Raw genomic sequence first — 23,456 nt, 5'->3', positions numbered from 1 at the left:
ACATCTGATCTTAAAATATCTCCCCTTAGGAAGTATCACAGTTTGGAAGGTAACTTTTTTCCGAAGTAGAGACAAGGCGTACATCTTGAATATGTAAAAGACTTGCTGTGCAGGGTTTTTAACTATAAGTCAGTTAAATGTGGGAGGGCATTTATCAACAACAGTAATTTTAGTGCTTATAATTCCCAACATGGCCGGCAGCCATCAGTTAAATGAATCTGCCAATAGCTATACAAGCTGACACCTAAGACACTTTGCCCACTTGCTTTCGCACCCACCCTCTTCATTTCGAAGGGTGTGCTGTAGGAAGAGGGCTGGTTTGCCGCGAGTTTGGAGAGGATTGTGCCCATTGGCACTAGGTGACTCAGAACCCCCTTTGGGGTCTCATAAGACTTCAGGGCATCCTCCCAGCTGGCAAGGGCGGGTGGCTGACGCTGTGTTCTGCCCAGTTTGGTGCTGACACCCACCCACATCATCTTTCCACCCCCGGCTGCAAGCTTGAGGTGCGGGTTAGAAAGTAAGGTGGGCGCGGAGCCCACGGGACGAGCGGCCCCGCGGGATCCCCGCCCCCAATTACCGACCTGAATGGAGGTTCCAGGTGGGTTATAAGGGGACCACACCAGCCTTGGTCCTCAGCACGCTCCAGCTGGCTCTCGTTTCCAGCTCTTCTCGTCACCGAGTAGCCGGGGGTCCCAGCGGGGGGACCCGCGTGGGTGAGGGGGTCAGGAAGGTGGGCGGTGGGGGGTGGCGGGTTTGGGAGGGGGGTGGGTCGCTTCAAACCCCGATTCACATGGAAAAACAACTCAAAAACCGTCAAAGCAACCGGGAGACGACCCCTCCCCCAGGCAGGAAGAGGCAGAAACTCAAAAACCAAAAAGGGGGGGTTCAAGGGAGAAGGGTGGGGGAGGGGAGAGGGGGAAACTCAAAAGTGAGGTGATCTGGTTGAAGCACTAGGTAGGGAACTCGACAGTGTCAGACATCTCAACGATTCAGCAAGCCGCAGCTCCGAGGGGGGTGGGGGGCTCTGCTGGGCATTTTGGGGTGAGAGAAGCTACTGCATGCTCCTCTGGACTCCAAAATGAGGATGAGGGTGGGGAGGGCAGGCGAAAGATGCCAAGAAGTTCTGCAGCCTCCAAGGTTTTAAGCTTAGATTACACCTGTCTGGGGAAGGGAGGGGGTCTGAGGCCTAATTTCAAAGCCCCTCCATTGAATCCCAGCCTGTGGCCCAGGGAGGGTGGGTACCGCCCTCCCACCCCACTGGCCTGTCTTGTACATCTTCCTCCCCCCCCCCCCCCCCCCGCCTCCCCCTCCCACCACCAGCTCCCTCCTCCATTGCCATCCTGAGAGCATGCAAGGCCTGGAGGGACCTGGTTGGATCCCTGGCCCACGGGCTGACCAGCGTCCTTGGCAAGTTGGCATTTTGAGCTGGACATTTTGCTGCACTATAGATATTTTTATTGTTGTCGCTGTTTTGGTACTCTCTCCCCAGTTTTTATCTATTTACTTATTTTTGGTTCTAGCAGAAAATGGGATGACATCTTGCCAATCAACTGATCCCCTTGTCGCCCTCGCTGCAGCCACCGGAGACGCAGGGCTTTCCAAATGACAAGGTGTAATCTAATGTTCCCCTCACCACCACCCCCAAACAGAGGAAACAGCAATGCAAAGGGTGTGAGGCAGGCAGCAGGCGAGAAGTGTCTAGAGCTCAGTGTTCCTGCAGAAAGCCCCCTTCCCTACCACCTTCCATGCCCAAATGGAGGAAAGCCTGCCTCCCCACCCTGGAGCCCCCTCTCCCCTTGGGATGAGGGTTGGATGAGGAGAAGGGCTGGGTCCTGATCTGCTATTAGGGTCAAGTTAGGGTCTCGGGGGTGGCATGGCTAGGTATAATCACCAGGATCTGGGGAGCTCGCCCACACAACCTAGTGGAAATCTTTCTGGAGATATGGGAGCTGCCGGGTGGTTCCAGGCCCAGTATCCGCATCTACTCCTGTTTTGGGGGGCCAGGAGGTAAGGGGAGCCCCTAGAAGTCATATCCACCAATGATACGGTTTGCATGCCAGAAATTTAACTTTAAAAACAATTCGTTCCATAAAATTCCATGCTATGGATTGATCTTAAAATGCCTGGGAATGGATTGCAGATAAAGGGTTCTGAAGAACACCTGGAAATTGGGGCATTCTACACTTCCCACTGGCAACGTGCACTGAGTCCTGGTTTCTTAGCTCAGCATTCGAGACTGCGTGTTAAATTACCCCAGCGCCACATGGCCTCCTTCAAAAACCTGATGAAGTCCCTTGAAGATGGAAAGTTCTCCAGCTTGCTCTGAGCTCTCCCTGCACGTGCCCGGGACACACAGTGGGTGGCACACCATTTAACTGGGTCCTGTGCATCGTGGTTCAATAATGCTATGTTGCTAGACGAAGTGGTGAAAACACCATCTTTAGCCACTAACTCACACCTTTAAGGCTTACAGTTTTAAAGAGGCAAAAAAAGAACATTAACAGCCAGAGAGCATGAAATCTGATCATCTTCCCACCTTGTCAAAAGCCTGCGCTGCATCTTCCCCAGGGGAGTTATGGGAGTGGAGCTGCCAGCTGCATTAAAAAATGGGCTTGGTTTTGACTTTGGCCCTTCGGATCTCAAAGATAAATTTCAGGAAGAGAAGGGTATGTTTGAATATTCTGTCCCCTAAACAACCAGGTCAGCAAAGCTGGAGATTGTGAATTGAAGAAGAGTTAGGTTAGGGGTGGAAATTTCTTGTAATTAACTCCCAGGACTGGCTGCTCTGGCAATAATGTAAATGCTTGCTTGTACCTTTCAGGGCAGAAAGTGCCAGGTGGCTCCTGTCTTCCTGTGAACTGGTACTTAATCTGCAAGGGTAGCCTAGCACCCAAGCTGGGACTCTTTTTGCCCCCTTCTGACACTGTGGCCACAGAACATCCTGGGGGGAGTGACAGGGCATAAGATGGGAGCCATGGCTCTGGGGAAGCCACTAATCTCATGGGAATGGGTTTGGAGACAGGAGAAAATGAGATCATGGGATGGGCTCAGAAAAGCACTAGCAAAAAATGAGACCTGAGCAAATGAATTAGCTTCTGTCCTTCGATTCTTTTCAAAGCAGTTTCCCATAAGCCATATTATTCAAACAGAGGATCTGTGAAGTACATAGGGAAACTGAGGATCTGTGAAGTACATGGGGAAACTGAGGTCTCCAAAGAAGGAAAGGGACTTTTCCAGCTCAATTGCTTGAACTCTTTACTTCCCTGTTCTACAATAATCCCACCAGCAATTTCTTTTGTGCCATGCACTACACAGGGCACTTGAGCATTAAATAGTTAGCGTGATGGAATCTTCCCAACTACTCTGTGAGCGAGGCCTATTATTAATGATCCTTATTGTTCAGATGAGGAAATGGGGACTCCAAGCATTCAGGTGACTAGTCCAAGCCCATACAGACAAGGAGTGGCAGAGGCAGGGTTTGAATCCTGGTCTGCCAGAACTCAGTCTGTGCTCTCACCACTCGGCATTACTGCCCCCAAAGTCCTAGTGGTCTTCAGATATCCCCAGCCACCCCTCAGTTCCAATTCACTTGGTGGAGGTGGTGGGTGACCCCTCTCTCCTCCATCTTTTGGGAATTCCCTGAGGGTCAGCCTGGCAGCTCTCACACTGGATTAAAAAAGAGGAGAAATACATTCCCTCTTATTCATCTAAAGTCCTCTTGCCAACTTAGCCCTGAACTTAATAATTGGGAGTTTAGAGAAGGCAGGTAAGGGGGGAAAAGGTGACCCCAAACAGGCTGGCCTCAGCCCTCAATTATCATCTATGTTTAGTAGCAGCTGGGGCCTGGGAGCTAGAAATCTAAGTGGATTTCACTGGGGACTGGTCTGGGGGTTGGAGTTTGATACCCAAGGGCTTGCTTTTTACTCAGGGAGAGAAAAGGCAGTGGGAGCGTGCATCTCCGAAGGTTAACAAGAGTGAAAGAGACACACAGAGAGAAAGAGAGCTGAAAGACAGAGGCAGAGGGAGAGTCGGGGAGGCAGAGAGAGAGGGCAAGAGGCTGTGTTCAAAGTTCCCCTGGTTTTTTTCCAGAATTCCACAGTTCTGATGCTCAGGTACTCAGAAAGTGACCATGCTGTATTTCTGGATACCTGTGACTGGACCCAGAGTCTGTGAGGGGGTGGGGGAAGCAGCCAATGCTGCCTGGGAGGCTAAGGCATAGCACCAAAGGGCAGGATAACTAAGTATTTCTTCCAAAGTCTGTCATGCTACATTTTCTGGTGGGAGGGTTTCCATATTTGTTCTCAGCCAGGACCCAAGAAGTCATCACACCAGCTGCCATTTTGAGCACTGCCTATGTGCCAAGCATGCATCATTTTGGGAGGATGGTCCAGTTTAAGGTGGCCACTTCCCACATTTGGATGTGTCACTATATTGAACAAGAACTCAAAATGCCGATTGGCCATTCAGCTGTGCTTCAAATGCCTGTTGTATGGGTTGTTTGGGAGGGTGGGAGGTGGTCTCATGCTGAGGTAGAGGATGGGAACGTGCTTGCTTATGTCCCCTTCCAACATGGCCGCCTAGTGGGGCTGAGGCACCAGATCTGGGTAAAATAGGGCTGGCCAGTGAGGTCAGGCAAATTGGGCTGCTCTCCCCACACATCCCACCCAGGCTCTGACCTCCCACCATCTGTCTATGACCCCTCCCTTGAGCCCTTGAGCCCAGGCGGTCACTTTCTGCCCCAGCATCCCAGCTGTGGGACCCCTTCCGCCCTCCCAGATGGTAGTTGGGACAGGAACACTGGCTTTTAAATCACAATGCATCTGGAGAACAACCACAAAACAGCTCAGCCCAAGAAACCAAAACCAAACAGCACGGGAACACGAGACAGAACCAAAAACGAAACGCTTTGAGGGAAGAGGGGGCTGGGTGAAGGGGATGGGAGGGGGAAAAAAAAACGAACTGATCGGTTTTTTCCCCCCAAAATGAAACCAAAAAACAAAAACAAAAAAACACCTCATAAATAAAAGAAAGAAAGAAAGAAAAACGAAGAAAACCAAAGGAGAAAAACAGAACAGAAGACAAGAAACACTCCAACAGAAGGCGTTGGGAATTCACCAAACCGAACCGACGAGTGGCATGCAGAGAAATTTTTACATTCTCCCAGCATGCATCAGGCCCAAGTTACCATGACGACGAGGAGTGCAAAAAACTTAGCAACAACATTACCAACGGATGCATAGAGGCGACCACAATGCAAGCATCGCATGTGTGCGGCCGGCCCTGGGCCGGGCTGGGCACGGCTGAGATTTTCGTGTCTTTCTGGGTTTTTGCTCTCGCTTGGCAGTTTTTTTTTGTTTTGTTTTGTGCGCTCTGCGCTTATTTTTCATATTCCGTTATTTTAATTTTTAGTTCATTTTTCTATTATTTTCCATGTGCGTGTCTGTGTGTCCGTGTGCGTGTCTGTGTGTGTTTCACGTGTGTGCATGTCACTTTCAGAATGTAAAAATGTGGGTAAAGAAAGTAAAAAAGAAAAAAACACACCAACCTTCTCGAAGCTCTGAGGGATGTAAAGGGGGTTTGATGCAGAACACAATGACATGGGGAGAAGAGAAAAAATAGGGGAGATACAGAGAGTAAAAAGAGGACTTCCCAAGGCTAAAAGCTGCAATAGTTTGTTTTTTTTTTTTTCTTTAAATAAAAAAAAATTAAAATTAAAAAATAAAAAAGAACAGCAACGACCTTTTTTTCTTTCCTCTGCTCCTTCCTCGACAAACCAGATCTACAATTGGCTTCCACGATTTTTTTTTTCCATTCAATTTTGGAGTGTCTGAGACCCAGGCAAAGATTGGGAGGCTGGACCCCCCAAAAGAAAGCACATGCCAGGGACCCCACCTCCGGGTGGCTGAGGACACAGAGGCCCCCCTCCCTGATGGACCCTTGCTAGAGGTCCCACCCCCACCCTGCCCCACGCCTGCTGTCCACACTCGCCTTGAGCTCTGCCAGACTTACACACCCCCATCCCAAGTGTTTGCAGAGAAATGAGCAGGCTAGACGAAGACCAGTCATTTGGAGTCATGGACGTACTATAACTCACCAAGGAGCCGTGGCAGCAGATCAGATGAGTGCCCCCTACTCGCCCACCCTCCGAGTCCCCATCCCCTCCCTCAAGCAGCCTCCTCCTCAGAGACAAGGTGCAAACCCAAGGTGCAGAGTCAAGGAGCCCCTCTGGGCCAGGGGCGCTGTGCTTGTTGGGGCCGAGGGTGAGGGAGGAGTCGCCTAGCCTCCCAGGCGGAGAATGGCAGGGCTTGGTGGACTGAATGGGGAAAACTGGGGCGTGGAGGAGGGGTGTGACGGAATCTAGTACACGGAGCCAATCGGGACAGCCCTGGGGTTTGAATGGGGCCCCATTTCCTGGCAGGCGGAAGCTGTTTCTACCATGAATCTGATCAGAAACACCCATCAGGAGGCGGGAGATGGAGGAGCGGAAATGGTGGAAAAGGAGGCAGATTAAAATTTCTGAAAAAACGCAAGAGAACTGACATAGGGATAAGGGGGGTCGACAGAGGCGTCTGGGGGCAGGGAAGCCCCCCAAGGCCTTTGAGGGGACACCAAGGGACCCAGAAGGAAGTGTGTATAGACGCTTACCAGGGCTTCCTCAGGTGGGGTGGGGGTGCTGGGGCAAGGACCCCGTGCCTCTAGGTGGACCAGCCTGACAGTGCCAGGCCCCAGGGCACATGTGCCTGCTGTGGCCCCAGTCTTGCTGTGGCGTACACTAGTCCCTTCTGAGGGACTAGGAGAGAGAGCTCTGGGCTCTGGGACAGCTGAGGGTGCAGGGGCTGGCAGTGGGGGGAAGCCTCAAAGACCCCTCCCCAACTTTCAGATGGAGGGCGCTGGAGGAGGGGACGGTGAGGCGGGAGCTACGAGGCCACGGAGTTTGAAAAAGCAAAGCGAGCACATGACAAAGGGAGGCACGCACGACACACCACAGAAGAAGCTGACTCGGGTGGGTGGGCGGGGTGGGGCAGAGGCCTGCAGGCTCCCCCGGCCCTGTAGGCTCAAGACTGACCCCCCCTCGACACCCTGCCCCGTTCCCTCCTGCCACCCCCACCCCAGTCCTGCAGCCCACTGGGAGTCCATCACAAGGCACAGGGGTGGGAGTGGGGGGTTAAGCTGTCCCCATTTTACAGGCAAGGAAACTGAGGTCCAGAGAGGGACGCCGCTTGGCCCAAGGTCCTGCCTTGACCGGGCCGGGGGCCCTCCTGCTTGGGTCTGCAGGGGACAGGGGAGCCCGGAGGCTATGAGCCCGAGGAGGGAGCGGGACAGGATATGGTGGGTCCCTGCCTTCGACCTGGACGCAGCGTTCCCTACCTCGCACGTAGAGGTTGGCAGGTGAGGAGTAGCGCACGCCAGCGCTGTTGGTGGCGACACACTCGTATTTGCCCTGGTCGGTCTCCTCGCTGCTCTCAATCTGTAGCGCCCCTGTGGGGAGAGGGGAGAACACGTGGCCCGTCAGGGGAGGCCCGGGAGTGGGCTGGGATGGCCAGAGGCAGACGAAAGAGTTGAGTTAGCTTAGAAGTTCCAGCTGGCCCAGGGCCTCCCTGGCTCGCCTCCCCCCACCCTGTGTCTAGCCCCAGACTACCCCCATTCTCCCCACATCCTCCACTGTCACTGGAAAAGCAGCTGGTCACGGGGCCGGGGCTTCCTAAACGACTGCCAAGTTGACTTACGAGCTGGGGGACTGTGTGCCACGATAGTGTGTTTGCAAAAGCACCAAGCAATGCTCTCCAGGCAAAGCGAGAAGAGTGGGTTGACATTCACCGCCCGAAATGGTCACTGCAGAGAGCCTGGGACCGAGGGGGCCACCACAAGTGAAGTGCACATTCAGGGAGCTGGTGGGTGGTGCCTTGCCGGTGTCACCCAGTGCCCATGTGTAAATGGACAGGGGTCAGGGTTCCTCAAGGGTGTTTGGAATTACAGGCCCCCAAGCTCACAGTGCCCGCAAGTGATGGGACACAGGGTCGTAATTCTTCAAGGGTGTTTGAAATCCCAGGACTAGGTTACCCCCAGTTCAAAGTGAAGGATGTTGAGACTGATATACATCAAGTTATGTTTGAAATCACAAGCCTGAATCAAAGCCTTCTGTACCTGCAACTAACTGAAGAGGGACCTGAATGTCCCCAGGAATTTAAAGCCACTGAAGTCTCTCGGAATTTGCCAGCCCATTTTAAAACTGCAGCCCTGGACGCAGGATCCTGGTGTATATGAAATAACTGAATAAACTTCTTCAAGTGGGTTCGCAATTACAGTTCTAGACTCAAGTCTCCAGGTTAATGGGAGAATCGTCAAGTGTCTGAAACCAGAGGTCAGAAGAACCTCGAACACCCTCAAATAAAGCTGAGGTGAAAATGCCTCCAGTGAGTTTGAAATCACAAGCCTGGATCAAATCATTTGTTGGGCATGAGGGAATAAACATCTAAGAAGAGACCATTTTTCTCAGGCGTATTTAAAATTCGCAGGCCCAAGTCACAGATCTCGGTGCCCATAAGTAAATAAAAATAGGGCTGATTTCCCCTCAGTATGTTTGAAATCAGACCCAGAACTCACTCCACTTCCCATGGACACATAAAAATGAACGAAACGTCTCGAGAATATTTGAAAGCACAGGGCTCGATCAAGCACTGCAGTACACCCGTGGGTAAATGGAAATGAGACCAGATTTCCCCAAGGATACCTGAACCCCCAAATCTGGAACGAATCTTCATTTTCACAAGTAAAGGTGAGCAAACACCTTTAAGTATGTTTGAGATCATGGGCCTCGATAAAATACTTCAGTGCCCATGAATAACTAAAAATGAGGCAAAGTTTCCACAAGTATGTCTTTCATTTTCATAAGTAAATAAAACTGAGCAAACATCTGTATGTTCGAATCACAGGCCTGAACCCAAGTGCTGGCTGACCTGTAAATGAAGATGAGTGAATAGTTCTGAGAGGTTAGAATCACAGGCTTTGATCCGAGTCCCTGGCACCAGGAGTCCAAAAGCCCAATCCAAGCTCCCAAGCAGACCCCACCGCCTTCCTTTGTTTGTGGTTGTCCCATGGGAGTGACATGGGACACTTCACTTGGGAGGTTCTCTCTGGGGGTTGCAGATGAGGGTTCTGCCCCCAAATAACATCCCTACTTCCCCCCAACCCCCGACCTCAAGTCCCTGGGGAAGCAGGCAGGCAGGTATTACTATGGAGGCCCAGAGAGGGCAGGGAGGCTGCTGTAGGTCACACAGCATTTCGTGGCAACACCAGAATTAGACAGGGACTCTTTCTTAGGGCTCCCATCCAGGCCTATTCTAATCTATTCTCTGGGGCAGGAATAGGGGGCCAAAGTCAGACCTGGCCTTTGAGACCGCCTGTCTCCCTGAGCCCTCAGACTGGACCCCCCAGATCAAAGCTTTGGAGCCAGAAGGCCCCTTCTGCACGCTCATTTTACAGACGGGAAAACCAAGGCTGCAGACGGATGAGGGCTGTGTACAGAGAAATGGTCAGAAACCTGGCCCCAGCACTCTGGGTGGGCATTGGAGATGCCACCCTTTCCTGAAGAGGGGCAGCCCCCTTCCTGCTGCCAGGTAGACTGAGGTGCCACCATGGCCGCACTTGGCCCCCAGCCACAGACAGCGACATAGACAGAGATTGGACGGACACTGGGCAGGGTGGCGAGGAGGAGACAGGTGGAGGGGGGCCTGGGGGCAGCCCCCATGGAGCCTGGGGGGCGGGGGGGACAGCAAGAGTGTGAGTGGGTGGGTGAGGAAAGAGCCTCTTACCTCGGATCGGAGTGCTTTCTGTAAGGGAAGCAGAGAGAGTAAGGTGAATGACAGAAGGCAGTCCTGGGGGGCCGGGGGGCCCCAGGGAGGCCAGGCTGGGCCACCAGCCAGACCTGTCCGCTCTGCCTCCGCTGGGGCTAAGCCAGCCTGGGCCCATGGACCCTGCAGGCATTGCTGAGGAAGAGGAGGTAAGGCTCCTAGGAGCAGGGTGGGTTTGAGGGCGTGTCCATCAAAAGTGCTTCCAGAAGAGGCAGGAATCTCCTGGGGAAGGAGGGGCGTCACTATGCCCCAGGGAGGCCTATGGCCTGGCCTGGCCCTGTTGGCTGCCTTCCTTCTGGGCCAAGGGAGGGAGGTCCATGACCTCCCTTCCTTCTTTCCTTCTTGGGAGGGACAGGGAGCGATGGGGGGAGGGGTCTCAGGAATCTTGTTAGAAACAGTGGGAGAGGGGGTTAGTGCCCCAGGGCCGGGCATTAATAAAGCAAAGGGAAGGTGTTACAGACACACGCCAAGTAGGAGGGACAGGGAAGGGCAGTGAAAGGGTATTGAGGACAGAAGGAGGGCCCTGCAGCCACCTTCACTTCCAAAAGGAAAAGAGGAAAGGGTTATCTGTGTATACACCTGGGCACCGGGAGCAGGGACAACTCAGGGTTCAGGAAAAGGAGGAACCAGACTAGAGTGTCACACCCTCGGCTCATTGTCCCTTAAGCATTTCATTACATTCAAGTAATGAATGGAGATCTGGACGCCTCCTGCTGCTGATGACAGCTGATAACCCCACCGAGGACAGGAGACCCCAAGGCCAGGGCAGAGAAGCTGTCGAGGGTGAAAAAAACAGAGCTCCTTGGCATGGCCCAGGCCCATCCTACAGATGGGTGAACTGAGGCCCAGAAGGGGCCAGGAACTGTCTGAGTAAGAGGCAGGGGAGAGCCCTGAACCTAGCTCTCCAGCCTCCCAAGCTGGGGACTCTGGCTTGAACTTTCTGGGGCCCCCATACGATGATCTCTTATAAAATCCTCAACCCGATGAGGCTACTTTACACAGAGGGAAATGGGATTTTCCTAAGGTTGTAATATGGAGAACAAGAATCCAGGGCAGTGGGAATCTAGGTTGGCCCCCTGCGTTGGGCTGTTTCACTACGTGTGGATTATGGTGACAGAAACTGAAAGCTAGAGAACGGGACTTCTTCCCAAGATGGTCAAATGGCCCATGGCCACCATATTGAGGAAAGGAGGTACCCCAAAGAAGATGAGAAGGAACAATCATGGGCCAGTATTCTCACCTTAGTTAAGAATTAGCCCAGCAGTTGGTTTCAGGGGATTCAGGCTGGATGCTTGGAAAGGATTAGTGCCCAGCTTCAGCCTAGCTAGAAAACTCCTCTCTCATCTCTGCTCCCAAACTTCTGTAATTTCATTATTTTCCAGCAGGAAAATAATGCCCAGAATGGGGCAGGTGGACTGTTCTGTGCAAAGCTCCACGAACCCCAGGACACCTGATTTCTCCTCAGCCCCCGTTCTGGGGTCCACCCGGCCCCACTGAATTTATCTTTTTTCCTCTTTTCCTTTTGGGCTCCTCTCTCTGCAGCCCCTTGGTGCCTGGCTAGAGAGGGCTGAGTGGCTGGTGAGGGGAGGTGCTGGTGGGGAGGGCTGGGTTAGTAAACATGCCACGTGGAGTGGGTCACAGTTACTGTCACGGTGGCTGTTAGTCTGAGGGGAGGGGACGGGGGACAAAGGAGGAACGTTAGTTGTTGACGCAGTGAAGAAAAGAGACTTACCAAAGGTTTCTGAACGTTTACAACAGAGGGACAAGAAAAAGAGAACAGGATCATTAACGGTGGTTATACAGAAGCCTGTATCCTCATTGGGGTGGGGCAGGGAGGGGAAGTCAGAATAATGCTGAGATTTATGATGTTTTACTAAAGCAGCGTATGTTCACTGAGCACATACTACGTGCCAGGCATTCTGTCGTGGGCCCCTCACAATAACGCCACAGAGCAGGCACGTTATGTAAGGATGCTGACACTCAGAGAGGACCTGCTTTCGGACACAGCTGACATCTGACCCGGGCCATCAGGCCCTGAGGTCCGTGCTCTTAATCATTTCATTACATTCAAGTGACAATGACAGAAGCCAGCAGGGAAGCAACTGGATACCCAAGGTTGCCATCATTCTCCAAAGCTGTAAATCTCCTCAGACAGGTTGGGAAGGGTCAGGCTATCTCTGTCCCCAGAGCAGAAATTCCAGACTTAACATCTGCCCTTTTTCAGGGCTTGGGTCTTCTTCCCTGGGGAGGGGAGCAGAAAGTAGAGGACGGGCAGACAGGCTCCTCGGAGGACAAGGATGGGCAGTGAGTAAGGGCGGCCTTCAGGCACGGGTGGCTCCAGGGGAGGGGTCTTCAAAGGAGGGGCAGAGGGAAAGAAAAAAAAGGTGCACCTCAACGTGTGTACTCACAATGTGAGCGCACGTGGGCACCTTCCCACCACACATGCACACACAAGGATCAGGGGGTGTGGCCTAAGACAGGCACGCAGGAGGGAAGGTGACATGGGTACACATGTAGCTGAGATGAGTGTGGACAAGCTCTGCTCTAGGAGGGAGAAGGCAAACCCGTGTGCAGATAGCATGGCCTGCGTGTGCCCACAGGTCAGGCCACACACACACGTGGACATACTGTGAGGCAGGGGGACAACTGACACAACACACACACACACACACACACACACACACAGACCCCCAGACACATGGAATCACAGATAGGGCATGGCTGAGACACCACTGTGGAACCAACCGCCCATCCTCAAGGTGGACAAGGCCTCATGCTCTGTCCCAAGGCCCCCTAGCCCACCTGGAGCTAAAACGAACAGGCTGGGCTGCCTGTCTGTAACCCATCACAGACAAATCTCTAACACCTGCCTGTCTTTGCCCCATTACATCCTTACAGCTTCAGTCTTAGAGACACTCTCTCCCTGCAGCTCTCTATGGCTCCCCATACCTTACGTATCTATGGCCCACTACCTCCTCTGGAGACGCACACTACTTTAGCATAGAAGATACTCTCCCTATGCCACCATCTATAGCTCCCTATTACCTTGACTGTCTGTGCCTCGTTATATACCTAGTGGTTAGGCATTGAAGATGGCTTTCCCCCACCACCCTCTGTGGCTCCCCATTATCTCTGCCTGTCTGTCCCCGTGTGTCCCCACTGTTGGGGCACTACAGATAGCCACCATCCTCTGTGGCTTTCTATCACCTGCAACTATCTGTGCCTCATTAGAGCCCCACAGCTGGGTACCGGAAACACTGCCCTGGGGGCCTCCATTGCTCCCCATCATTGTGCATAACTGAGCCCATTGTATCCCCACTTAGGCACCGATGAGCTCTCCTACCATCTGCCATAGCTCCCCATTATACCTGCCAGTCGACGCCCCATTAGAACCCCACTGGCTCAGCTCACCAATGGCCTCCACGACTCCACATCATCTCTGCCTTTCTGTCCATATTAGTTCCCAGAGCTTGGACCCCGGAGATCTGCCCTCCCCGTTGCCCTCTCTGGCTACCACATCCTACCGGCCACCTGCGCTCACCTGATCGCAGCTGCTTGATGCGCCCGTTGCTGGCACTGGGGTCCACGGGCAGGAAGTCCTTGAACCAGGTGATCTCAGGGTCAGGGTTGCCGCTGGCAGCACACAGCATCGTTGCCGTACGCGTCCGCTCCACCACCTTCAGCTGGGGGCCCATGTCGATGTTGGGGAAGCCAGGGGGAAGCTGGTCCTCTGAGGGCGGAGACAGGAAAAACAGGGCCGAGGCCCGGTTATCACATGGCCCACCCTCCCCGGTGGGGCTCGGGGACTGGTTGGCCCTGGGCCCAGCCACTGCCTGGCCAGGTGACATCCCACAGCCTGTTTCCTCCCACCTTGCTGGAAGGCCATCCGGCTGGTCCAGGGCTTTTCACCCGGTGTAATTCTGCCCACCGGGGAACACTTGGTGATGTCTGGGGATATTTTGGTTGTCACAATTGGGGTGGGGGACAGAGATGCTGCTCAATCCCCCACAATGCCCAGGACGGCCCCCCACAGAGAACAATCTGGCCCCAACGTCAGCAGTGACAAGGCTGCACAACCCTAGGGTTACTTACAGCAGCCAGAGGGAGGTTTTCTTTTTTTTTAAATTTATTAGTTTCAGGTGTACAAGACAAGGTAATACTTAGACGTTCATCATTTATATCCCTCACACTGTGAACCCCCCTCCCCCCTTCCACTATCCCTCCGACCTCGCACCGAGCCATCACATTATATATATAAAATTATAGTTGGCATTCATTACTGTTTAGCTTCTGGTGTACAATGCCATGGTCAGGCATCCACAGTATCCCTGAGGTGGTCTCCCAAATAGGACGCATGTCCAAGAGGGAGTTTTTCAAAACGTAAATGAGACCACACGAGGCCCCTGCTGCACCCCCTTCAGGTCCCCACCACCCTCCAGAGGAAGCCGGCTCCTCGCCCGGCCGCCCCACCTCATGCCACCCTCGCGTTCTCCGTGCAGTCACACAGGCCTCCTTGTTCCTCAAAGTCATCAGGCTCCCCGCCGGCGTCACCCCTCGGCAGCCAACTACTCATCCATGTGGCCTCGGGCCAGCTCACACCCCCAAGTTACAAATCCTCTGCAACTCCAGAATGTCTGAGTATCACACTCCATTTACCATGACGTATGTGTGTGTCGCCGCTGTGTCCTGCCACCCAATGCAAGGCCTGGCACACAGTGGGTGCTTAATAAATGAGTGAATGACAGTTTCTATTGCTGTCAACCCAGGAGAGGCACCGTGCCCTGAAGCCTCCGTCTCTCCATTCAATGGCCAAGGTCTCGCTTCCCTCGATGGTAAAGGGGGTGGGGGGACACAAGAGACAATGCCCCTCTCCTTGAGAACCTTGGTCCCCAAGTTCTAGTGACTGGCAAGCCTGGGTTGGGGCTGGGGCAACGAGTGAAGTGACCTTCATTTGCGTGCTCTGCAAATTGCACCATGGGCTCCGTGGCCTAACTTAGCTGGAGTCGACAGCAGGGAAGGGGAGGCAGCCTGGGGCACCCCCTAGCAGGTCCCACCCACTCCTGCCCTTCACGCTCTCTCTCTAACATCTGGACTTCAGGTTCTTTTTGCTCTGACCCCTAACACCCCCAGCTCTGTTCTGGCCTGTCACCCACAATGCACAAAGGATTCGCCTGAGCCAGAGGCCGGGGGCAGCCTCTTCAGTGCAAATTAAAATAGCCAATAGCCTCTATGCTGGGCTGGAATGTGTCCCCTCCCCTCAAATTCATACACTGAAGCCCTAACCCCTGGGGACCTCAGAATATGACTGTTTGGAGATGGGGGTCTTTAAAGAGGTGATTAAAGTAAAATGTGGTGATCAGGGTGGGTCCTAGTCCAAGGTGACTGGTGTCCTAAGAAGTGGGGATGACAACACGGACGTGCACAGAAGAAAGACCATGTGAGGACACAGGGAGAAGACGGCATCTACACGCCAAGGAGCGAGGCCTCAGGAGAAACCAGCCCTGCCCACACCTTGATTCTGGACTTCCAGCCTCCAGAACTGTGGGACAATATGTTTAAGCCCCCCCAATCTGTGGAACTTAGTCACAGCAGCCCTAGCAAACTAATACAGCGCCCAGCCAGCCCTGATGGACACGTGACAAAAGCGATCACAAAGCGCTGGTGAGACTGAGCAGAATTAGGCATGCTTGCTGGCGGCTGGCAGGAATGCTGCTTGGTACAAGCTGGGCCAGGAGAGGTGACCTGGTACCCTCCACCAGAGAAGCCTCCACCCAAGCCCTCATCTCAGCACTAAAAGAGGAATATAGTTACTCCTGGGGTGCTAGTAGTAACAGCCAAAGGCTGGAGACATCTAAACATCTGTCCCCAGGGACGTGTGATACACAAGCTGGGCCATCCACGGGACAGACAGTGGAACAAGCAGGAGGAGTCACCTCACAAACAGATTTGGAACAAACTCCAAGATATGTCGCTCAGTGGACAGAGTTCGAAGTGAAAGACGTTGTGGACCAAGAATCGCCAACTATGGCTCCCAGGCCATTTCAGGTTTCTCTGTTTTTGCAAATAAAGTTTTATTGGCACATGGCCACGCCCATTCATTTCCACGTCACCTATAGTGGCTTTCCTGCTCCGACAGCAGAGCAAAGAAGTTGCAACAGAAATTGTCTGGCCTGCAGAGTCAAAAATATTTGCTCTCTGGCATTTTACAGAAAAGGCTTGCTGCTTCCTGATGTAGACAGTGCTATTTGTGTAAAAGGAAATGATACACGTGTATTTGCTGACAAAGACACTGGGCATGGTGGGAGCATCGGGCCAGGACTTGTGGGGCTGGGGAAGAGGTGGGTGAGAGGCCACCATGTGGGGAGGGAACTGAGCTCCAGGCACATAGTGGGTGGGGGTGGAGGGGCGTGAGGCCACGATGGGGCAGGGAGAGGGGCAGCATCATGCCGGTTTCCCAGTAGAACAGGAGGGGTGTGGTCCTGGCCCCTGCAGGAGTCGCTGCCTGGAGGGCAGGTGCCCACGGTCCCAGGTCCTGAGTGACAACTATGTACTACGTGCTGTACAGGTACCTTCCTGTGCCCTCCTCAGAGATGGGGGCCATTTTGCAGAGGGAGAAACTGAGGTACAGACAGACACACACCTGTCCCAGGTCATACAGCTAGGACACAGCAAGGCTGGGATTTGTACCTGGGCCTGGCTGAACCCAGAGGAAGAGGGGCCGGCAGCTGCAGAATCCCCAAACTGAGCCTGGACCCTCTGGGGTTTGAGGGGGCAACTGGACCCTGTCTGAGGTGGTTCAGGCCCTGAGGCCTGGACTTCAAAGGTGGTTCTGATTAGTACAGATGATGTCATCAGAGGTCAAGGCCAAAACAACTGGGCCTCAGTTCTTGGTGCTCAGGCTGGCCGTGCATGCTGGAGGCTGGGTCTGCCTGCAACCCTCTGTGCTCCCACTTCCCCCATGTGTGTGCATGTGTGTGCATGTTCACCTGTGTACACCCCTGCACTCCACACATGTCCACACGTGAGCACTTGCCATGTGTACGTAGCTCTGTGGGGGTCCCTGTGAGCACGTGTGGGTGGCAGTCAGCGGGGTGGGGAAAAGGCACGTGGGTGCTGGGGGAGGCCGCGGACGCCTGATGTTACCGCGAGCTCCTAATTAAACAAAAATGTTCACCGCGTACCACACTGTGCCCGATTTCCTCGGAGTTTAATTAAAACAACAGCACAGGAGGCGTGAGCAGGGTCCACAATCAGATGGAGGGGGAGGGAGGAAAGGCAGGGAGTCTTGGGCCTGGCAGCTCAGACTGTCCCGGCTCAGCCAGGGATCGGAGCTCGGGGCCCAGGACAGGGGAGGCCAGAGGCTCCTGGGTCAAACACCCTGGGCAGAGCTCCCAGCCCAACCAAGCACCACATCCTCCTAGCAGCTGGAGCACAGAAAGACACCAAAGAGGCCTTGATGGGGGCAGGGAGCAGAGACGTAGCTTTCCCAGACGCCCAACGACTGGGCGCTTAATAGATTCACAGCTTGTTCTTTTAACTCTCTGAGAGCTTACAATGGAGGCTGGCACAGGACGACAGGAGGCAGGCTGTTTTGTCTGGGCCCGGGAAAGGTCAGGGCAAAAATATCTGCTGGGAAGGGGCGGGGTGGGGTGGGGCGTGTGGACTCCTCCCTGCTCCTCCCTCCAGCCCCTGCAGGACGAGCTCCAGGACACATGTGAAATGGAACGATGGGACCTCTTGTTAAAAAATTATTAAGAATTTCCAGAGAATCACAGCGGAGCTTTCTGAGTGACCCCCCAAAGGTCACACACCAGGGTCTGGACAAAGTGTCCCTGGGGGCAATGGGTGCCTCCTTCCAGGGCTCCAATCTGACTAGAGCTCCACTGCCCTGGAACCACATGTAGGGGACACCTCCCAACTAACTGCTGACTGTGGCTCACACAGCTCAGAGCGGGTCAGAGTGCCCCGGCAGGCGACAGGCAGAACCCACCCACTTGAGAGCTGCACCATGGCTGGTGGCCAAGCTGTCTTGTTGGAACCAGAATAACGACAATAACAATGTCACACAGACTCAACCAAGTGCTAATTCCTGCGCGGCACTGCACAGGCCTCTCACTTGTATCGTCCACTCACCTGGTTCACGGAACCACCCCTTGTGCTGACCATCACTGTTATCCCACTTTGGAGGTGGGGAAACTGCAGCTCAGAGAGGTTCATTAACTCGTCCAAGGTCACACAGTTACAGAGTGGCAGTGCCAGGATTTGAACTCAAGTTGCAGGCCCCTGGGCTAAACCCCCCATGCAATGGAGATCGACAGCCTGGAGCATCTGAATGGGGGTTTGTGTCGAGGCTGTCTGAAGGCTGCTGTTTTATGAGGAAGCAATTTCCTGGTGCCCCCAGCCACCGGAATGAGGCCAGTAAGCAGCCCAGTGAAGCGCTGCTCCCAAAGGGTCCATGTGAATGTATAAGGCTGGGCTGGGCAGCTATTTCTGCCTGTCCGGCCTCTCCTCCTCCTTTGTTCCTTCGGGGGAAGCATGCCTTACTGACTCGTCTATGAGGGCTGACACACCCTTGACTCCAGGGATGGTCACGTGAGCCAGTCTGGCCAATGTGCACCAGTCGAAGGTCATTTGGTTCTTTTTTGGGTGGGGGCCTGGGAGCATGGAGCTAACAGGAGGTATCCCACTGAGGATATGGAAGAAAACAACCCAGAGGCAGAGAGAGTGAGCCCTGAGAACATGGTATGAGCTCCTGGATTCAGCTGAACCTGAAGCTGATTCACTCAGCGGAACATTTTAATGATACGAATTCTCTTTCTTACTTGAACCAGTTGGGTTTGATGCGTCTTTTGTAATTAGAAGAGCACGACTAAGATGAAAAATGGGATGACTCCAGTCCCCCAAAACTCCTTTTTCCTGCAAAGGTTCGATAAATCCTGTTAGCAGGCTCTGGGCCCTGCGGTGTTACAGGCTGCAGGAGGGAGATCGAGGTCTCCCCAAAGAGAAAATCCAAAGCAAGACTTTCACAGATGTCTTTGGTGTTTGTCCCCAAAGCTCGCAGGGCCCCGTTCCTCCCCCACCCACCCTGGACACCCCAATACCTCGGAGGACAGTGAGCTTGGCATGGACCGTGACCTCCCCAACCGAGTTCTGGGCCACACACTCATACACATTCTCATCCCGGGGTGTCCGTAGCGGCTGGATCCTCAGCACAGCTCCTGCACTCCCGTCAAACTCGATTGTCTGCCGTGGGCAAAGGAGAGAGGTCAGGCTAAAGCCAGGGTCCCAGGGGTCCCGGATGTGGATGTCCCATGCAAATGCACTAGAGGCAGAAATTGGGGCTTGCATATGTACAAGGAAAGGGTATTGTGTGTATGTGGGTGTGTGACATGCACACTAAGCCTGTGTGACAGGCATGTGAAGGCATGTGTTGGATGTAGAAACATGTGTCTGATCATGTGCATGTGGAGAGAGTTGTGAATTCCTTTCTGTGAACAGTGGAGCTGGGTGTGAGCCTGTGTGAGTGTGAGATAAGACTCCGAGAGGGCAAGGCCCTGCTTGAGGCTACACAGCGTGAAGGTGACAGAGCAAGTCACCCTCACTGAGCAGGTAGGCGGGGCCCCATGGCAGGGAGAGTGGAAGGCTGGAGAGCGCGCCCCGCCAGGCCTGCCCGGCCCCGGCTGCCACATTACATCTGAAGAACATTCTGTGACCGCTGTGACTGAGCGGCCATGCCCCATCTGGGAGGGTGCTGGCCCCAGGCTGCTTCCCCTCACCCCCAACTCACCTCAAAGCGCTGTGAGTTGACCTTCTTGCCCTTCTTGTTCCAGGTCACCCGTGGCTTGGGGTCACCCGTGGCCTGACACACGAAGGAGGCCACACCCCCTGACACACCAATCTGGTCCTTGGGTTCCTTGATGAACCTGGGGGGCTCTGGGGATACAAGAGGAAGAAGAGGGGCTCTGGTGAGCACAGGAACGTGGCCAGGACCCCATGGGGCCATGCGAACATCCCCTGCATCCCCTGCCAGCCTTGGAGGTACCACATCGGCCCAACAGGAGGGCTAGAGAGAAAAGGAGGGTGGAGAAATGCTGCCATTGAATGCTTCTTCCCATCAAGGCACCCGTGAGTACCCTGGGGCCTGCACAGCCCCCCACAAACCACCACCACCTGCATGTAACAGCCACACACATTCACATGTGGACACAACCTCACATGCGCTCACCCGCTCATTGCCACAGGGGATGGTGAAAGGGGAGACCTCCAAGATTCTGGGGTCCCCAAATTCTGCACCTAGAGGGCCCCAGTGGTGACCGGCCAAACCGTGGAGGGTTCTTAGCCCTGAAAAGACTTGGAAGGAGATAACTTGGTCTACTCCCCTGGTGGGATCTGTGGGGAAACTGAGGCACCAAGCAGGTTAGTAAACATCTAAGGTTAGTAACATCTATTCCTTCCAACAGAGCTGAGGGGCAGGGCTATCATAATTCCCATTTTACAGATGAGAAAACTGAGGCACAGACCAGACAAGGTACTTGCTTTGGACACACGCAGGTAGCCACCAGGATTTGAACCAGGATGGCACCTGTGCTCACCTTCACCTTCTTTGCCCCTCACAATGATCTCATGTAGTAAGTCACTCCGAGAAAATCTCAAGGGGGAGCTACTATGTCTTTAACAGCCCCAGACAACCTCAATTCTGCACCAGGAACAGGCGCCAGTATCCAGCAAGTTCAATAACATTTCCTTTTTGTTGACTTTTCACAGTAACCTGTGATACGCCCAAAGGGATACTGTATTTCCATTCACAATCATGCTACAATGTATCCCATAAAATGAATTCAGTTACTTCTGAGATTTTTACCAACAGACTGAAGGATTGCAACATCCTTCTAAAGTACTAGAGGAGTAACCTACAGATCCAACTAAAGGGGATTGACTAAATGAATATTGGGCCATCCACGAAGTGGAATACTACACAGCTGTAAAAAGGGACAAGGATGCTTTTTAAATGAACTATTAGGAAAGGAACGAGACATATCAAGGAATGGAAAAAATTGTGAGGGGTAAAAAAGTATAGCGAATGCTATTGTTTGTGTGACAAGAAAAATGAAAAAGGGGAAAGAGAGTGTGTGCGTGCGTGTTTTGAAACAGTGGTTGCCTCTGGGGAGAAAAACGAGGTGACTAGACATGGGGAAGGAGGCTTTATACCTCGGTACCTTTTCTTAGATTTAGAATTATTTTAAGATAAATTTTTAAATTTGTGTACTTCCAGGACTTTTTTCCAAGTCAAGTTGTTGTCCTTTCAGTCTTTCGTTGTGGAGGGCGCAGGCTCAGCTCCAGGTCCAATTGCAGTTGATAGTTGCAGGGGGTGCAGCCCACCATCCCTTGCGGAAGTCGAACCGGCAACCTTGTGGTTGAGAGGACGCGCTCCAACCAACTGAGCTATCTGGGAGCTCAGCGGCCGTGAGTTCAGCTCAAGGTGCCGTGTTCAATCTTAGTTGCAGGGGGCGCTGCCCACCAACCCTCGCGGGACTGGAGGAATCGAACTGGCAACCTTGTGATTGAGAGCCCACACTCCCACCAACTGAGCCATCTGGGAGGCAGCTCAGCTCAAAGTGCCGTGTTCAATTTTAGTTGCAGGGGGCGGAGCCCACCTTCCCTTGAGGGACTTGAGGAGTTGAACCAGCAACCTTGTGGTTGAGAGCCCACTGGCCTATGTGGGAATCGAACCGGCGGCCTTCGGAGTTAGGAGCATGGAGTTCCAACTGCCTGAGCCACCGGGCCAGCCCCTAAAATTATTTTTTTTAAGGATTGAATAAAAAGGTAAGCTGATTAAAGAAAAATATTAAGTGAGTAAAAATTTGGGGTCTGAGGAGATGGAGAGAGGCGCTAAACAACTCAAGCTTTACAATACCGGGTCTCAGAGCCCTCAAAATCAGCGGAGAGTACAGAGGACCACAGGGGTTCAGCTGCAAACTTCTGGCGCTTGGAAGCACCAAGAAGCTCATGGAAGCCTCAGGTTCTAAGGCTGGGTGCCCACAGGCCTCGGTTTCTCCCATGGCTCAGGCTGGCCTCACCTCCCCCACTCAAGGCTCTGCTCCCAGTGATGTGACCATATGTGTCTACACTGGCCATTCCCCTTGAAAATCAGTAGACCCACTGTGTGCCAGCATATGTGGCTTCATTCAACCCCCATATATCCCTGAAGCAGTGACTGTTAATCCCATTGTATAGATGGGACGATACAGATTCAGCTTGCATGAGGTCACACAGCTCAGAAATGACAGCATCAAGATTTAAACCTGGGTCTCTCTGTCCCCACTAAGTCCACATCGTGTGCTCCTGTCACCTCCAGGCCTTGAGCCTGACTTAGATGTTTTGCTCCACACTGAGCCTACAGCTGGGCCCGCCTCCCTGGCTCTGACTTCCTGGGCCACCCCTCCTCCAAGCCTTAGGAATGGTGACTTGGGCCATATGTGTCCCCAGCCAAGGTCACAGGGAAAAGTCACTGTGGCCAGGTCAGGAATCTTACTTCTGGGAAAATCCTCCCTGGGGAGCCGCTGAAAGGAAGGGCAGAAGCAGCTGTGGGAGGCATCCAGCCGTCTGTTTATCACTCAGAGCTGAGGATACACCCCAGGCCCTCCAATCCAGGCAGCAGTGGGAGCTCATGCTATTCCTTCCTCCTCCCTTCTGGCAGCTCCAGCCTCAGCTGGGCCAGCACCTCCCCTGGGGAGCCTTCTCGGATTACAGTCGGCCGGGTCAAGAGCCCCTTTGTCCCTACCACTGCCTGGACACCCCTCATCACAATCCTGATCCTGCTGGGCTGAAATACTTGCCTACGTGCCACACAGCAGGGTGGGCCCAGGGCAGCCACACTTCCCAGGACCCCATTGTACATCCTCTCTCTGTCAGGTGACCCTTAAGAAAATGAGGGTCTTGACCTCCTAGCCTACTTAATACCAGGCCCAGTGAAGCTGCCTGTTTGCTCCTGGGCTCCCCCTCTCTGCAGGGCATGTGCCTTCTCAGCCTCTCTCCAGGTGGCTCCGAGATCCCAGCCAGCTCCGAAGAGCTTTCTCTACCCTGTGTCCCCCAGTAAACTTCCTTGCCGACTCTTGCATTCTGGCATTTGGACAAATCGCCCCTCCTCTTCTTGGCAAAGGGGCCCCAGACACAAGAAAGGGTCACTGGGTATGGCCGCAGCTTGTGGCCAACAAGCACTCCCTGTGTGCTGGGCTTGGTAGGGCTCAGCACTGTTCTCACATACGTGTCACACAGCAGCAAAACTGAGGGTTGGCAAGGATGAGTGACCAGCCCGGGCTCACCCAGCTTGGGATGGGCAAGGAGCTAGGATTTCAACCTGGTGTGGTCCAGCTGCCAATCTGAAGAAATAGGGCTTGGGTCTTCATTATTAAGAGTACCCCAGGGGGTCCCCATTTCTTAGATGAAGAGACTGAGGTTCAGAGTAGTGATGCCAACAGTGCGGAGCTGGGAAAGGCTTGGCCTGACTTCTGTTTTTCCATTTCAGATTCTGCAGAGAAGAATCTGGTGCCAGATCCGGAGACCCACCCACCGTCCCCTCCAAACCCTGCCTGGGCCAGCCCCACA

At 53.6% G+C, this 23,456-nt stretch overlaps 1 protein-coding gene across 8 annotated transcripts in view; it reads right to left on the bottom strand.

The window, feature by feature from the left end:
• PTPRS (protein tyrosine phosphatase receptor type S) overlaps positions 1-23,456 on the bottom strand; it is a 100,733-nt gene that overhangs the window by 35,763 nt on the left and 41,514 nt on the right. For 7 of the 8 annotated variants that reach the window (XM_081075996.1, XM_081075999.1, XM_081075998.1 and 4 more), the window contains exons 3-6: positions 19,639-19,784; positions 18,953-19,094; positions 13,393-13,581; positions 7,369-7,479 (exon numbers count right to left, since the gene is read on the bottom strand). In XM_081075996.1, coding sequence (XP_080932122.1) covers positions 7,369-7,479; positions 13,393-13,581; positions 18,953-19,094; positions 19,639-19,784 — 588 coding nt within the window. Of the gene's footprint in view, positions 1-581; positions 722-7,368; positions 7,480-13,392; positions 13,582-18,952; positions 19,095-19,638; positions 19,785-23,456 lie in introns of those variants that run through there. The other variant, XM_081076001.1, reaches the window with a different exon arrangement.

Source organism: Rhinolophus hipposideros (assembly GCF_964194185.1).
Source record: "Rhinolophus hipposideros genome assembly, chromosome: 16".
NCBI lineage: Eukaryota > Metazoa > Chordata > Mammalia > Chiroptera > Rhinolophidae > Rhinolophus > Rhinolophus hipposideros.
The sequence above is the reverse complement of the archived record's forward strand: the minus strand, read 5'-3'. Positions and strand labels throughout refer to the sequence as shown.